General features: G+C 44.1%; 1 protein-coding gene across 1 annotated transcript in view; it reads right to left on the bottom strand.

Moving 5' to 3' along the window:
• jade2 (jade family PHD finger 2) overlaps positions 1–17,859 on the bottom strand; it is a gene marked incomplete at both ends in the record, with an annotated part of 137,792 nt that overhangs the window by 96,874 nt on the left and 23,059 nt on the right. The window contains one exon of the mRNA XM_079172251.1: positions 13,385–13,542. Within this exon, the coding sequence (XP_079028377.1) occupies positions 13,385–13,542 (158 nt within the window). The remainder of the gene's footprint in view (positions 1–13,384; positions 13,543–17,859) is intronic.

The following is a 17,859-nucleotide window of genomic DNA, read 5'->3' as shown; positions in this document are numbered from 1 at the left end:
CACATACTTGTAGGCATGTCTGAACACACACACACACACACACTACACATTTGTACACATCAAGAGTGAGGGGCTACCCAAGCCCTGTCTCCACACACACACACACACACACACACACACAGACTTCCACCCTCTTCCTGCATTCCTCTCCTGTCTGACACACTTCCAGTAAGCCCACCAGCACTTCAAAAAAACAGCCCACCACCACCACCAGCCCTCCAGACGACAGCGCCTGCTAAAAATATGCACAGCGCCTGTCGCACACAAAGACACAAACTTTGAAACGGGGAGGAAAACAAGCCACAGGTGCGGCCAAGTCCTTGGTGACGTCTGGTGTGTTTCTCAACCCTACCGGCCACTTGTTTGCTTGTAAAACGTAGTTTAAAGTGCCGAGTGAATTCAAATTGAATCAGAAACTATTCTGATAATCGCTTTAAGTAGTTGCACACCAAAAACACCAAACTTCACAAAGCTTTTCGTTTGTTTGTTTGCTTTTCTTTGTCTTACGTGACTGGAAACTAAAAAAGCTTTGGGTTTTGAACTCTTGCCTCAGGAAATAGTGATTAGCATTCTTTCACTTGTTCTGATATTTTTAAGGGCGAATGTTGAACCCAGCACTGTTCAAAACCGTGGCAGGAATATTAAAAGCGAATAAAAAACAATCAATCAACGGTCACTCCTTAACAAGTAAACAATAAAAAGAGATGCTCGTACATTTTTCTCTTTTTTTTTTGGTCCCCCCGCAGGAAATTAAGGATTTTCTTATTGCAGTGGAAAAATGCATCAACATGAGCCTTAAAAACCCTCCTCGCCTACCGCTGGGCCGTTTTGATGAGCTTTGTTTCAATTTCTTCTTAGCGTTAGCGGGGCACGCCGCTTCAAGTCGGCTCCTCAGAGGTGCATTCCCACATGCTTTAATTCTGTGCCTGAAAGCTTCGATTAAACCCACATTCTCAGAAAACAGCAGATAGGCAACACGAGGGAGAGAGGAGAGGAGAGACGGATGATGGCTGTTTGATAGAGCGACGGCAAAGCTCTGTTGTGTGTCCATCCCTCTCTTTTCCTCTTTGTCATTCCCAGCAGATCGACAGTCGTTGTACCGCTCCACTCAACCGCCTCATCTACCTGTTTGTTTACTTATTCCCTCAGTTCCTCACCCATCAACACCCCTCTCCTCCCCACTGTGTCTCCATCCCTCCATTTTGCCTTTCTCTGTCCCTCGTTCATCTCCCTAAATCCTACTGTTATTATCAGTGCATGTTTTCAGGGGGTTTCTATGCTTGATGATGGGTATTTGTGGGATATGATGATGCTAACTTCTGCATTAGTTAAATCAGTTGTACCAACATTTGTGCGCAAGTGTGGCCAAATAAAATCTTAAACTTAAAAGCCTTTTAATACACCGCCTCCTAATGACACTGTAGTGTTACCACCTTTACTATATGTGGAGTGTATGTAGTGGTTGAATGTTGAGGAAAAGTTGCAGTGTGAGGAGTCCCAAATACTGAAGACATTAACAAGTAACCAAGTTCTGGTTCTGGCACCTGCTGCCTGCTGTTTGTCTTTCACTTTGGGTATAAAGGAAAAACACTGAAATTCATCAGAACATCAAAACATTTAAAGCTTCTTCTCTGCTGTACATTATTACTGTTAACATCTAAATCAGATTGCTGTTTGTTCAAGTCTCTGCTACTAAGATAAATGGCAACAAAGTCATATTATCAGATGCACTTTTGTCTCATTGCTCAAAAAGAGAAAATATCCATCTATCCGCATCTTTCAGTGTTTGGGTTCTCTTCCTTTTTTTTCCCATCTATTCATCCGTCCATCTAAATCCAAGGAGGATATTTGATGTGAGGTCTGGGCCTGTGGACTCCTCTGAGACACAAAGCAGCAGTAAACAGTGTTTACCCTCCTGGAGGCGGTTGGGTTTAAGTGGCCAGTCAGGGTGCAAACGCCTCCCTTATGTGGCCGTTAAAGTCAATGGCCTCGTCGTGGCAGCCGGGGCTGGCGGAGGGCGGGAATATGAAATAATAATACTGATAATAAGGAGGGTCATGCACACACACACACTCTATCACTATCAAACCTGCTGAAATGCCTTTGAGCAATGCACTAAGACCCAGGGAGGGGAAGAGTTATTCTGATACGATACCAGTATCGGATATTCCTCTGATACAGTCTTAAATGCTGGATTAGGTATCAGCGAGTGCACGAGTCTATACCGTACATCCTGCCCGGTCGGTACTGCGAATGTGCAAACTTGAACTACACACTTGTTGTTACTAAACACTCTCGTAACAACATGTATTAGTTAGCGAGTTATGACCTGTTTAACTGTGTTTGTTATATCAGGTATCAGGATCGGTATCGCGAAGTAAGAAATGATATTGGACCATCTCTAGGGAAAAGAAAGAAGAAGGAAAGAAAGACAAGAAGAGGAAGATACAAAGGTCAGTTGACACATTAAGTGTGGCAGTGTTAGTCAAATTGAGTGTGCACACACACACACACACACACACACACACAGATCGGTGAAAGAGAGAAGGGGAACTCCAGTATCTATCTACCATCTTCTCCTGTGTCTCTCTCTCTCTCTCTCTCTCAGTATCTGTTTCTCACACACACACACCAGTCAAGAGAGGCTGGCAGATGGTAAATTGGTAAAAGGCGGACGGCGTGGTCCAGATGTTGCTGAACCCACAGTGCAGAAGGCAACGGGCTTTGATCTGCCTCACCACAGAGGAACTACCGTAGGAGACGAGAGGATGCTAACTGCTCCTTCAAAGTGAAGAAAGTGAGCGAAGGGGAGTAATTATGTGTTTGTGTACGTCTAAATAAGAGGGAGTACGGCGTACATATAACTGTACGACATTCTGCGAGAAAACGCCAGAGGGATAACTCACACGCATACAAACAGATACCCGCACAAAACATGCAGAAATAAACCCGAAGGCACCCTAGACGCACACGGTCCAGACCGTCCACACATGGTTCTGTTCGGTCACATCTATGTGGGGAGCAAATGTGCGTAAACACACAAATACTCAACAAAACCGACCCACACTGAGGCCGGGGGTTGCCTGCAGTAAACACCGCCAGCCGCACACGCCACACATGCTGAGCTGTGATCCGGGGAAATGCTTTAACACATATAAACACACACACACACACACACACACCAAGTTGTTTTTCTCCCAATGCAATTTAAGAAAAGCTGCATTCATTTATCAACTCAGAGCAGCTCTCCCCTCTTTCCGTCCAGCCTCTAAATTATAATTTTCTTTTTTTTTGTCAATGGCACTTAATGACAGTACCCTGGTTAGTAAATAAAGGTTATATACATCAAAATCTGCCAACTGAATCTCTGGGTGGGGGAATGTGGAGTGGGCACACGCCAACACATCGAGGGTTTGGCAGGCTGATTTGCCTGCTCCTAAACACACACGACTCAGCAGGTCAAAAGCTTTTGTTTGGAGGTGGAATGTTTAAATTTCCCAGGTTCCAGTCCCCCAAGGTAAAGCCAGTCTTTGCCCGCAAGCCTTTCAGAGGTGAATGGGTTTAGCCAGAGTCTGACTCACACCCGCTGGAACCCGGAAAACCGGCTCAGTTCTGGCCAACTGCGGTCAGAGAGAGAGAGAGAAAGAGAGAGAGAGAGAGAGAGAGAGAGAGAGAGTCAGGCTGCCAGTTCTGACTTCTCTTGACATGTCAGTGAGGTCGGCCAGCCAGCCAGCAAGCCAGCCGGTCAGTCAATACAGTCAGGCAGCTGGCCCAGAAACGTGGTCAAAGATGGACCGCTCGAGCAGCCATTGTGCTATTTGGTTGGATAATGGCCACTCAGACCGCCAGATGTCACTCAGCAAACAAGGCAGCTTGTCTCTTACGTGATTAATAAAGCTCCCGGGCGACCCCTGCCCCATACTGTGGTAATAAGAGGGTAGAGAATGTTCTTCTTATTTTCTTTCAACCACCCATTGACCCTTTACTCATCCAGTCAGTCAGTCAGTCAAGGGAAATGTCTGTTCTGCCAGGCGGTCGACAGGCGCGCCACCCAGGCAAGTGGTCACCGTGGTGGGCTAGCCAGTGAGGCAGCGAGCCTGAAAAGTGCTAAACGACCCGGTCTACTCACAGTGATCTTACATCCATAACGTTTCTCATCAAGTTCAAGAAACGACTCAATCGAGATAAAAACAGATCTACCCATCTGATAGCTAATCGCTCAGACATTCATCCGATCCGTCGACATTCCCGACGGCCAGCAAAACTGCTCAGTTACTCTGCCAGCCGATGACTCAATCAACCAGGCATGGTTCAGTCATAAAGGGCTGTCTCCTTTAACTGTGGTGAGAGATGCACCCAGTGACTTGATGTGCTCATCCAGAGATGAGAATGTGTTATTATTATGTTGCCATTAAAGTTCCCCTCCGGCCTCAGTTGCAAGTTCAAAAAAAAAAAAAAACTTCCCCCAGGAAGGAGATCAAAAGCAATTTCTCACTACAACATGTTATTAGTTTTGTCATCTGGGGACCTACCAGATACAAGCGCACGGGTCCAATTTGGCTCCTTAGTCCATATTTTTAAGAAAAACAGTTCTCATATTCTCTCATGCAGCCAAAAGCAACCAAATCAGCCTGTGGTCGAAAAATACACCCGATGAACCCTCATAGCAATGTGGTGATGAGTTAATGTGGTCAGTAAGTCATCCATCCTTGATCTATCCAGCTTCTGGTTCATCCCTGATGCCGCTCACATCATCAAGACATCCAGTTTGTACTTATAAAGTCATCAAGTCAGTAAGTGTCCCATCAGTCAGCCAGCTATTTAGTAAGACATCTCGGGAGGCAGTCAGCAACTCGGATCTTATTCCCATATTGACCAATTTGACCTCACGAAAAAACACTGACGCTGTCTATAAATCACTTGGTATTCACTAAACGGTGCACTTACTTTCTGAACTGACTGTTTGAATTCTGAGAGTGAAGTATTACCTCTACTAATACTACCTGTGCACAGTTATGCGACGAGGTAAACACACTTCCAATAAACGCTGCAGACAAGAGTTGGCCTGTGAGGTTTTTAACGGAAAGCAGTTGTGAAAACTTGTGACTTCACTCTTCACAGGAAACAACTCTTTAAAGTTAGGTTCACGCAACACAAACAACTTTGTTAGATTTAAGATAGTATTGTCGTTTGGGTTAGAATAACTACAGAAGTGCCGTTACTGAAGTACAAAAGTAACGTGACAAATAAATCAACGTTGACGTCTAGTTTCACACGCCGAACAAACATCGGTCTCCTGGCTGAAAGATTGCGGTGTAATGGACCCATCCACCGCCCTTTGTGTGTCTTTATACGCTCCTGTTCATTATTACGTGGATAACATACGAAAAGATTTCGTAGGATAGCGACGAATCACAGCGCATTTCTTTTCGTAGTCTTAGCCCGACACCATCCATCTGTCCCGTCACGTCTCTGTTCAGTCCCAGAGCAGCACAGTTTCAACACATAGATGGATGAATGGAAGACACACGTTCATCTTCTAACTAACAACATTCATCAAGAGCCACAACAGCGTAGAAGCCATTCGTTCGTGTGCACCCGCTGACCCTGGTGCACGACGAGGCTGACGGCGCTGCTTTTAGTCATCTCATCGTCTGACTGAGAGCTGTTTTGGAAAAAAAGCAGATGACTCTCGGGGGAATTTCCAGATGTTGTTGTGGACGCACCGATACGAACAAACAGACACACTTAAATAAAATGTGTGGACATAGAATGCATGCTGATGGAAGTGAACATTCCCACCCACACACACAAACACACACACACACAAAAGGCTGCAGCTGGGCCAGAAAGTTATCTTTTCAGTCATCTAACCTCACTCTTTTCCCTCCCTCCCTTTTTTTTTTCCTTGTGTTTTTCCTTTGTCCTTGATGCACTTGCAGCTCTGCCTCAGTCTTGACCTTTATCTGCTATTTCTCTTTATCAGATGCACTGAGAAGGAAAAATAAATGTCACATTTACTGCAGGTGTTCCTGACTCTCTCTTTCCAGACTTTCCGTGGAATTTCTCCACGGAAGACAATGAAAATCCCAGACTATGAAGCAATTGTTGTGTGTTTTTTTTTTCCTCCGCTGGAGTCTGACTGCAGAGTAAAGCAGACTTTTTGAGCTGAAAAACTACATTTAAAAATCAGGAAGCATAAAGTGTAGTTATGAAGAGTCACATAAAGCCACATTAACATGGCCATGAACTAACATGTGGCGTTCTGTGTCCCACGATTTGAATAAAAAGCGTTATTTAACTAAATGAAAACCTAAAAAAACATATTTAAGTCAAAATATGACAACAGCCTTGGTGAAGAAAAAAGACCAGCATCAGGTGAAAATGTCACGGCTTACTTTTCTGAGCTTTAAACACAGCTAAAGCTTGTGCAGCATGTGACATTTAGACTGTCCTCCATCTTCACTGTCCAGCTATTTGTCTTTCTCTAAATCTCTCTCTCTCTCTCTTACTGCCCTCAGGCTCTCACAGTGTGTCTGTGTGTGTGTGTGTGTGTGTGTGTCAAACAGATGCATTTGGATATATCAACAGAAACTACCTGTTTAATGAATAACAAACCACGGTTTTACATACTGTATGATGTTCCATAGGAATGCCATCTATTCAAATGATGTTGGCTGACTCTTCCTACCTGCACCTGAATGCTCCATCAGTGTTACTGGGACAAGGTCCGGGGCACTTACCACCTGCCATGTCCACAGTTTTTAGAGGTCCAGAAATGACAAAGAAATCTCAACAGATTACTGAATAGTTTTTTCAGCAGTGCTCAGTTTCAACTGACTGACATCGCTGCAACGATATGGGTTCAGTATTTGGCAGCTGGCACATTGTCACATAACGTGGAGGCTAATAGTCTAAATTGACTTTGGATCCACTGCTGACTGTCACTTGTGTTCGGTGGAGTTGCTGTATTTTCTTGCAGTGCTTGAACCAAAAAGTTAACACGTCTGAAGGGCGTCATTTACAAAAGAATCTGGCCAAATTGCTGGGATGTAAACCATCAACAGCTTAAAGGATTCAACGCACAGAAACTACTTTTTTATCCTGTGAACTTTCTAGTTTTACTCTGCATGACCACTCCCCATGTTGGACTGAATTTGTTTCTTTTCTTTTGGTTTTCTCCTCATTTTGTGAATATTTGCCTTAGACTATTTTCCGATGGCCACCAGGGGGCGACTCCTCTGGTTGTATAGAAGTCTATGAGAAAATGACTCTACTTCTCTCTTGATTTATTACCTCAGTAAACATTGTAAACATGAGTTTATGGTCTCAATCTCTAGTTTCAAGTCTTCTTCAATACAGCATGATGTTCATTTAGTAAATTAAGATCAAATTTAGAGTAAAATGGACAAAAGAGCAGAGTATGCTTTAGGGCGGGGCTACCTTGTGATTGACAGGTCGCTACCATGGCGTTGTCCGGTCTGGGAGTTGTCCATGTTTCTGCCTTACAACAGAGAGCTAACTAACATGTTTGTCTGTACTTAGCGTCACCCGCTCGTGTCACTTCTGTTTGCAAAAAGCCAAGATTGCGACGGCCAAAATGCTGGAATCAAAACGTCACGGTGACGACGTCCATTTCTTATACACAGTCTATGACAAAGCCAAACCAAACTCCTGATCATGAGCAGTAATTCAACAGAAACACACTAAAGTGGCCTTTTTGCCGCAGCAAGCGCGAGTATCTACGTCCTCTCTCTGTGTTCATATCTTCCATCCCTTCTGGGCAGGAGTTAAAGATTGTTGACTGAATGTTTTACATAGCATCCATGCGTGCCAGACCCGAGTTTTACATATCATCACAGCTGCCGGAAACCCGACCTGCAGATATTCCACCACTGGGGATCATGTGATGCATGCCATTGTCCTGCAATCTCAACTGAGCTTTAAGCTCTACATCCCTTGAGCACCACGGATTCTCGAAGTGTGTCGACCAATAAATCAAATGCTTTTGAATATTTAAAGTCTGTAAAACATTTGCATGATGACCAAGCAGTTTGAGCCGTCGAAAGAGAACAAGTCACACAAAAATGTAACCTGAACAAAATCAATCTTTTTGTCCAGCAGTGCATAAACCGCTTTGGTAAGGAGTCTCTCCATGTGATGCCTCCTCGTTCAGAAAGCCGACGTGTTCAGCCAAACCACAAACAACGGGTTCACATTCACCGGCTCGGCCACCAGTCCGAGTGGGAAAAAATGAAGCAATAAATAAAGTAACCGCTATCTAATTTTCTTTCATTTAGTGAAAAGGCGCAGATCTTCTCCTGTGTATGTGTAATTATTTCCTTCTCCGGCTCGCCGTTGTCATCGGGGACCGAGGCTGTCGAGTCGCTGCCAAGGCCCCGTTCACTGTCTGCACATAGCCAGTGTTACGCAACGGCTAATTACTTCCACTCAGCCCCGACAAAACCGTGGAGAGGGAGAGAAAGAAGGGAAAAAAGAGGGGGGGGAGTGAGTGATAAAATAAAATAGTCAGAGGGGAGGAGGGACGGCCAAAGAGGTGTGGGGGGGGGGCAAGCAAGAGGAAAGTCAGAGGGGGGAAGAGAGAACTTGTAAAGGAGATGAGAGGCAGTGGGTGGAGAAGGAGTTTAGAGAAACACGAGAGGGAAAATAGACAGAGGAGGAGGATAATGAGAGATAGAAGGCAAAGGACAGTGGGTGGAGAAGGACGGGGAGACGGAGAAGAAAGGAGAGCCGACTCTCCTGCAGTGTTTTAGTAAAAAAACAAAACAACATCAAACCATAATGACCTCTTCACCATCCGCCACAACGGTTTTACCGAAAAGCATGCCGCAGTGGCCAAAGTGTTCCAAAAAGAGCGAGAGAGAGAGAGAGAGAGAGAGAGAGGTAGAAGAGGAGTGTTGTCAAAGCCAGACAGGGCCCGCAGCCCTTTTCCTCTCCAACAATTTTTGGAGATGATGTCATCATTCATAAAAAAAGAAAAGAAAAAAGAAAAATGTGTCTGCGCCTGTGGCTGAAATAGAGCAAAAGTAAGAGAGGAAGGTGGGAGTGGAAGCAGGGAAGTCGGAGAAAGAAGACATGTAGAGATGAAGACAGATGAGAGAGAGAGAGAGAGAGAGAGAGAGAGAGAGAGAGAGAGAGAGAGAGAGAGGGAAAAAACAGGAGAGTTGGATCAGGACATAAATGTCTAAAAGGAAAGGAACATGACATAATTGGAGAGATGAAGAGGGCAGGAGGGGCAAACTACTCCAATTCATACTTTCGCCCCTCACTTTACTCTTATTTTGGGTTCACCTTGCAGTCAAAGATGCACCATGCAGCCTTAAAGGAATAATAACAAACATATTGATTATTGATCTTTACAGGTGCTGGTATGTAGATCGCGTCAAAGCCAGGCTCGCTGTTTCCAGCGTGTTTGTGCTAAGCTAAGCTAACCGGCTGCTGGCTGTAGCCTTATATCAACACATACAAGAGCGGCATCAATAATTCTCATCAGCGCTTTGCGCGTCATTGTTTTTCTATGGAGAGCGCGACAAGTCCAATCTTGTGGCATCACCACCATGGGCTCTGCACACCGCTCTGACTTTATGCCATAACACTGCACTGAAAGTCTCGCCCCAATTATTTTGTTCTCAGCTGTACCGTGAGTCAAGCCAGAAAGCTTGGTGATATTTTGTTAAAGTTCTGCAACTTGTGACTTGTGCTTAAACTAGTCACCTCATTCTCCGTTCTAGAGCAGAAGTGCGATTACTTTTCTCAGCAGCGCTCAGATTCATCATCCTTTACTTTTTAAGCTTAAAAAGAACTTGTTCTTAAGTTTTAATCTTTTTCAGGCTTGTTTTGGGAGTTTTTTTGTGATTACTGCCAAAAGGTGTAGACACAGCTCCGCCATGGAGTATTCAAAAATAATAATAATCAATTAAATCAAATACCACAGATTTGGCAATAGCTAAATCGATGGCCAGCTCTCTACTAGCTGGCAGAACGGTTGGTTTAATTTGCTCTCTTGATGAACTCAAATCTCTACCCTTCAGGCAGTGAGAGTAATTACAAAAACACTATCGATTTTGTGCTTTAGGAGTCCGACCGGCAGGTGAACTGATGTGCTTTGGTGCTTTTGTAGTTCCTCTTGGCTGCGAGAGAAACTAGTAATTACAAACGTCCTCATATGTGAGTTTTTCCCAGTCACTGATAAGTTTAAGCATGTAAGCTTATTTCTTGCTTGGAGGCCGTTTTCATACCCAATACTAGAAAGCCATCACTTCCTGTGTGGGAATAAGGTTTCCTACCGCTAGAATTCTGCCCGACCACCGAGACTTACGTACGGGTTAAAAACCAAAGGACGTCTCGCTGGTGATTTCAGCCCGAACGTATCAAGAGGACAGAGTGAGGGAAAGAAAAAGAAAAGAAGTGGCTTCAAGATGACAGACGGGAAAAAGATGAACAAATGGCAGTCACACTTACACTCATCCCTCTTCACCTCTATCTCCCCATCTATCCATCACCAGTCCATTTCAGCATCACTGTGTGTCACTTCATCCCGCTATCGCATGTAAGATAATATATTAGCCCCCATTCATCCATCTTTCCTTATCTATCTCTGCCATTGCTCCTTCTCTCCCAATCTGCTCATCTATCTCTCTGCCTTCAGGCTCTCTTCAATCTGTTAGCTCCATACTGTGTGTGTGTGTGTGTGTGTGTGTGTCCTCTGAGATATTAACCTATTAGACAATGCAAACAGTGAGCGCGACACATTTATCCTTTTAAAATCTTAGAATCATGAAGATGATCCAGATTTTCTTTTGTATTTTCCTCTCTGTAATTTATTAACTTTGTCTTCTGCCCTCATTAAGACAGTGAGGAAATCGTTCATTCTTCCGTCTTTGTCAGAGACTATATATAAGAAGTGGACGTGGCCGACTCGTCGCCATCTTGGTTTTTGCAACCAAACGCCGAATAAGGCGACCAAAAGTGTTACAAATAACTTTCATGAACTGAAAACACACTGTGAAAGGGTTCAAGTTCTAAGACGAAAACACGGACAAATCCCGGACCGGACAACGCTGTGGTAGCAACCTGTCAATCACTGTGTAGCCCCGCCCTAAAGCATACCCTGCTTTATGGTCTGTTTGACTCTAAATGAACCATAATGTACTAAATGAACATCATGCTGTATTGAAGAAGACTTGAAACTACAAATTGAGACCATAAACTCATGTTTACAATGTTTACTGAGGTAATAAATCAAGAGAGAAGTAGAGTCATTTTCTCATAGACTTCTATACAACCAGAGGAGTCGCCCCCTGGTGGACAGCAGAGAGAATGCAAGTTTAAGGCACTACCGCACTGGCATTGGTCTTCATTGAACTGCATTTCTTTTTGTTTTTCAACTTTTAGAAACTTAATTCCTCACGCAGGTAAAACTGCTAATGCAAGCCTTTTCACACGAGAGTCAACGATGTATTTCAGGTTCTCTAGTTCCCTTATTAGTTCATTTTATTTGGCAACACTAGATTTAATCTACCTTTTGTTTGTTTTATGTTATTGGATCCAACAGGCTTCTCTTTTATTTTTCAAATACGGTTAGAGTTGCTATTAAGCATGACAAAACAGTTTTCAGCTTTTACGACCAACCAGGCTGAATGACTATTTTAGGTTTTTTAACTTGCTGCAGCACAGTCCTTGTATTAAGTGGGAAAAAAGACGTGACAAAGTGGACCAAAGGCCTTAAACTCCAGTCAAGAGCCGAGACAAGAGGAAAGCGCATTTAAACTCTGACAAAAAGAAGAGGTGGAAAACATTTACCACATTATTACTCACCCTTTTCACTCTCAACATATCATGTTCAGCAGCTTTTTGTGTGTTTAAAACGCAACCAAATATGTCACTTTGCTATGAAATCTGAGTTGACGAAGCTTTTACTTTTCATTTATTTGTCTTTTTTGTTGAGAGTGAGCTTCCTCCGCATCTGGTTTTCTCGAAGCAGGTAAAAAAAAAAAGTGCAACATTTGTCCAAATCTCACATGACCTGATAATTTATCTGTTTCCCAAAGAGAATATATGCGTGTGTGTGTGTGTGTGTGTGTGTGGCCTCCCAGTGTGACATGTCCGTCTAACAGGCATTACCAGGCAGTCTGAGCATTTTCATGAGTTCCTAGAACGCCAAACAAACCACACGGGTATGTGAAGCAGCTGCAGTAGTACTAGAGAGCCACAACAGCCTACTGGGGGAAAAGAGAGAGAGCGTGCCCAGACTAATCTACAGTATGAATTTAAGTGGGTCGAAGTGCATGTCTGCAAACATCTGCCTACCAGCTTGCTTCTGTATGTGTGTGTTTGTGTTCATGTTTCACGTGCATCCAAACCCATAGTGTGTGCGTTTGTGTACGAATTAGCAAGAGAAGGTGGATTTGTGCATGGAGGTGCGTGTGTGCATGTATTCCCACCCGCAGCATCATTTTTGGAAAAATGACGAAAGGGGTGAGAGATTAAAGATTAAACCACGTCCACGAAAGCATCAACATATATGGCCGCTACAGTAGCTTTGAGAAAAGCGATACGGGGGCACCGAATTTGATGTATTTACCTTTTATCGGACCACAAATGAAACGAGAATTAGCTAGCGCACCTCGCGGTCCCTCCACCTCGCTCCCCATCTCAGGGGGGGGCTACTTCGCCGGGAGGAGAGAAAGTACGCCAGCTCCGGAGAGAGACTGTCGCCGCTGTAGAGTCCTGGGAGCAGGGACCCAGCCGCTGGCATAGAGCCCGCTCATTTTCTGTAACCGGTGTGTTGTAGCATGAACACATGGGGGAATTAGCATGCTAAAGTTAGCACGTTAATGCTTCACCTACACACTCTTGTCACAGAGTATAGACAAGAGTGTTCATTTACTGTCTCCAAAGAAAGGAGGGAACAGGCTACGCTACAGTTTTTTTCTGAAAATTTTCTGAAAATTTCCAAAATGTTGATGAATACACAGCTGTGTATCTTTAAAAAGAACAAATGTTTTGGTGGATAATCTCAGCAAAAACTTTTCCTTCTGGTATCTCAGCACACTCATTTTATCACATTCTTCAAAATAATTTCATCAAATTGAATTGTGAAGGTTCTACCAACTACAATCTCATATTCCACAAGTCCATTGACAATTTGGCAATTGTCCAAAACAACTATTCGTCAAGACAAACAAAAGTTGAAATCTCATAACCTTTCCAAGATCTTTGTGACCGTGGGAACTCTGCCAGTGTGTTTAGATGGCGACATAGTACCCCTGCAGCCAAAGGTTGAACTCGTAGTGAATCACAGTTAAAACAGATAACAATACTTTGTGTGCTACTCTCATTTACTTAAACAGTAGATTCCTACCTGACCACAGGCTCTGGTATGGCCTCCAGGCTGGCGGGGACCTGCACCCCCTTCTCCCACTCTTGTCTCCAAGGGTCCGACAGCACGTAGAAGTCGTCCGGGCCGAGCTGGGCCGAGTCCGGGAGCTTCATGGCCGTAATGAAGTCGGTACGAAATACCTGCAGGGCGGGAGGAGAGAGCAAGAAAGGCAGGTTTGGTCAAATGGTAAAAAACAGCGGAGATATTTACTTTGACTCGTTTTAATTCTGTTTCTGAGCGTCTTTAGAGGAAGAGATCCTCACAGTCCGTAGGCTCAGACCGTCAGGTTCATGACTCAATAGTTCAGCTTGGACATAAATCTTCTGTGGAACTCAAAATGATGCATTTTTTGCTTTTCTGCCTCGACACTAAACGTCAGCGTAACACAAGAGCAAGTGAGGAATACGAAGAACAGATGCTGAAAGGCGTTGAGCAGCATTTGTCTGGAAACGCTTTAATCTCTCAATTTGCAGTGTTGACTGTGTTGTCATTTTAATGCTCCCCTGGATGTTTGAGTGGGTTTTCCGCTGCAGTTTTTCTTGTGAGTTTGTGGTGTTACTTTTGGGTGCAAATTAACATGCGGGTTGTTTTTTTTGACTGTCACCGTCGCATTGCCTGAGAGGAAAGGATGTCTCATTTCATTACAGACAGTGTTTCCTCTATCCTCAGATATTTTCCTCCATCTCTCAGCAGGTGGTCTCCTCCTTTCCCTCACTTACATCTAATTCATTACATTTCTTCTTACATGGGGATAAGATGCGAGGAAAAGACGCAAGTGAGGAGATATTTAAGACAAATGAGAACCGCCCACTGACAAAGGAAGTAGAGAGATGAGAGGGGGAGAGGAAGGAGGAAGAAGCGAGGGAACGACTGCCGAGGTGCTGTGTGCAGTGTTGTAGTCAAGACCGCCTAAACCGAGACCAGGCCATGACCAAAACCAGAGTTTTGAGACAAGACGAAACCAGACCAGTGCGAGTCCCACACTCGATGACACACTTGTGATAAAATGTAGAACATGCAAACCACAGACACCCCTCAAATTGATCTGAAAGATCCACTTTCCTATTAAAACACCCACAGAAAACATTGCCATGTGAGCATGCACAGTATTAGTGTGACATGATATGTATAAAATAATCAAAAGGCATTGCGGGGGAGATTTTTTGGGGAGTTTTATGCGAGCGATCACAGTAAAAAGAACAACAAATCACACAATGCACAGGCGGTTAAGCAATATTTCCACAGTTATGGTCTTGAAATAAAAACCAGAGTCCTCAATGTCTGAGACCGAGACAAGACCGAGTAAAAATGTGTATATACTGTATACACACATGATTAAAATAATGTGTGTGTAGGAGGTTTTTATAAAAACAAACGAGGTGTGCTTGTGTGTGATGCAGTGTTTTTAAGACCTGAGGGAATGTGTGTATTCAGGCACAATATTTCTCACATATAATGTGAACACACACACACACACACACACACACAGTCTGCTATTACAGCGACCTGAAGCATCGACATTATCAGTCATATAGTCAAGGACATCAGCCAAGAACACACACACGTAAACACACAAACCCACACAGGAAAACAAGCAACACACGCACGGCAGAAATAAATCAACCGTATGACTTCACTCCACATTTTATCATCAGTTTCTAAGCCTCTTTATCCGTGCTTTATTTGCCCTTCTCCCCCATCCTACTCCCTCACTCCCCCCTCCGTCTCTCCATTCACCTCTCCATCTTCCCCCCATCCTTTCCTCACTCAGTACCATAATGTGTATTCTTTATATCTGCTTTATTTTTGGCCATGATAGAAAAAAAAGTGTCAAAAAGAGATTTGTGAGAAGAAAAACATGGTAATAAGAGAATAGAAGAGGAAGAACAATAAAATGAGTTGTTAGAAAGTTTCTCGATTGGTTTTTCAATATAGGTACTAAAATATACCAAAGTGTTCTGTATGGAATGATGCTATAATTTTGTGCCAATCCATCCAAGAGATATTTCATTCTGCATCAAAGTGTTGGATAGGCTAACCAACTAACTAGCCAACCGGCCAGCTAACCAACCAACCGATTAACCAACCAACCAGCCAGCCAGCCAAGCAACTAACCAACCAACCAACCAACCAGCCAAGCAACCAACCAGCCAGCCAGCCAAGCAATTAACCAACCAACCAACTAGCCAACCAACCAACCAACTAACCAACCAGCCAAGCAATTAACCAACCAACTAGCCAACCAGCCAGCTAACCAACCAACCGATTAACCAACCATCCAGCCAGCCAGCCAAGCAACTAACCAACCAACCAACTAGCCAACCAGCCACTTAACCAACCAGCCAACCAATCATAGAGTTGTGGCTTAAAAAGACAGAATCTGCATTCAAAGAAAGCGTCCTTTACTTGATGACTCGGCATTAAATATGTTTTAAGGTTTGATACCCAGCACTAATGGTGAAACCTCCAAAGTTAGCGTGCCATTTGCCGAAGAGTTGAAAATTAACAAAGCTACTCTGCAATAAAGAGAAACCGAGACAGAATCATAGAGAGATATAAAAGAGAGACTGTATTAACCAAGAGAAGCAGTAATATGTTGGATATTTGACTCGACTCTCACAGGAGCTGAACTTTCAGACTGGACTGCTGAAAATAAATAACTGAAACGTTGAAGGAGAGGAGAGGAGAGGAGAGGAGAGGAGAGGAGAGGAGAGGAGAGGAGAGGAAAGGTGAGGAGAGGAGAGGAGAGGAAAGGTGAGGAGAGGAGAGGAGAGGAGAGGAAAGGTGAGGAGAGGAGAGGAGAGGAGAGGAGAGGAGAGGAAAGGTGAGGAGAGGAGAGGAGAGGAGAGGAAAGGTGAGGAGAGGAGAGGAGAGGAGAGGAGAGGAGAGGAGAGGAGAGGAGAGGAGAGGAGAGGAGAGGAGAGGAAAGGTGAGGAGAGGAAAGGTGAGGAGAGGAAAGGTGAGGAGAGGAGAGGAGAGGAGAGGAGAGGAAAGGTGAGGAGAGGAAAGGTGAGGAGAGGAGAGGAGAGGAGAGGAGAGGAGAGGAAAGGTGAGGAGAGGAAAGGTGAGGAGAGGAGAGGAGAGGAGAGGAGAGGAGAGGAGAGGAGAGGAAAGGTGAGGAGAGGAGAGGAGAGGAGAGGAAAGGTGAGGAGAGGAGAGGAGAGGAGAGGAGAGGAGAGGAGAGGAAAGGTGAGGAAAGGTGAGGAGAGGAAAGGTGAGGAGAGGAGAGGAGAGGAAAGGTGAGGAGAGGAAAGGTGAGGAGAGGAAAGGAGAGGAGAGGAAAGGTGAAGAGAGGAGGACAAATCACCAAGTATGAGAGGAATGAAGGAAAGAGAGGAAGAGAAAAAAGAGAAAGTTGAGAGATATTAATTCAAGTGGAAAGAGAGATGATCATTGATTTAATAATAAATTATTAAAATTGTGTGACAGTGTTCCTGCTGGTTTCTACCACAGACACGTTAAAACACCTTAAGAATGAAGTTTACTGTCGTCTCAGACGAGCTGGCAGAATATTTCATCACCCTCCTCCTACTGTGTGCATTTCTTTGTGTGTGCGTGGATTTTATGTGCGTGAATAAGTGTGTAATCCTTCTCTCTCTCTCTCTCTCTCTTTTCTTCTTTCTGTCTCTTTCTTCCCTTCACCTTCATTCTCTCCCATTTTCTTCACATTCCTCCCCAGTGAGGAGAAGAGCAGGGGAAACGGGAAATGGGAGAGGAGGAGAAAAGGTAAGGGCAAAGAAGAGAAGAGAGGAGAAAAGAGGAAAAGGGAGAACAAGGGAGAAAGAAAAGAAACAGAGTACAGTAGAGAAGAAGAGAGAAACGGGGAGTAGAGATACAAAATGAGGAGAGAAGGAAAGAAGAGAAGAAAGGAAGAAAGATGAAGGCAGGAGAGGTGGAAGAGAGGAAGAAGAGATGTAGGAGCAGACAGAAGGAGGGAGGAAAAGGGGAGATGTGAGAAGGGGGAGAAAAGAGGGAGGAAGGAAAAGGGAGGAGAGGAGGAAAAAAGGGAAGAATAAATACAGCTACCAGAGGAAAAGGGAGGAGAATGAATAAGAAGAGAGGAGAGGAGAAGATAAGGGCAGAAAAGAGGAGAAAAGAGTGGAGGAAAAAGGAGAAGGGAGACAAAAATGTGGAGGATAAAGAAGGAGATAGGAAGGAGTGGGAGATGAGAGAAAACACAACACAATACAAGGAGACAAGAGGCAATGGAAGGAGAAAAAAAGAGAGAGGAGATAAGAAATGAGCTATAGGATCTAGCTATACCCGATAGATATAGGGTACACAAAAGGAGGAGAGGAAAAGGAGGTAGAGAAAAACAGATGAAAAGGAGGAGATAAGAGGAAAGAAGAAGGGAGGGAGAAAGCACATTTCAGTAGAGATAAGAAGAGGAGGAGAGGAGAGGAGAGGCAAAGGGAGAAAAGGAGGTATATCAGTTTTATCACTGTGTGTTTATAGGA

The sequence above is a fragment of the Pholis gunnellus genome (assembly GCF_910591455.1).
Source record: "Pholis gunnellus genome assembly, chromosome: 13".
NCBI lineage: Eukaryota > Metazoa > Chordata > Actinopteri > Perciformes > Pholidae > Pholis > Pholis gunnellus.
Note: the sequence above shows the minus strand (reverse complement) of the source record. Positions and strands in the feature narration are given on the sequence as shown.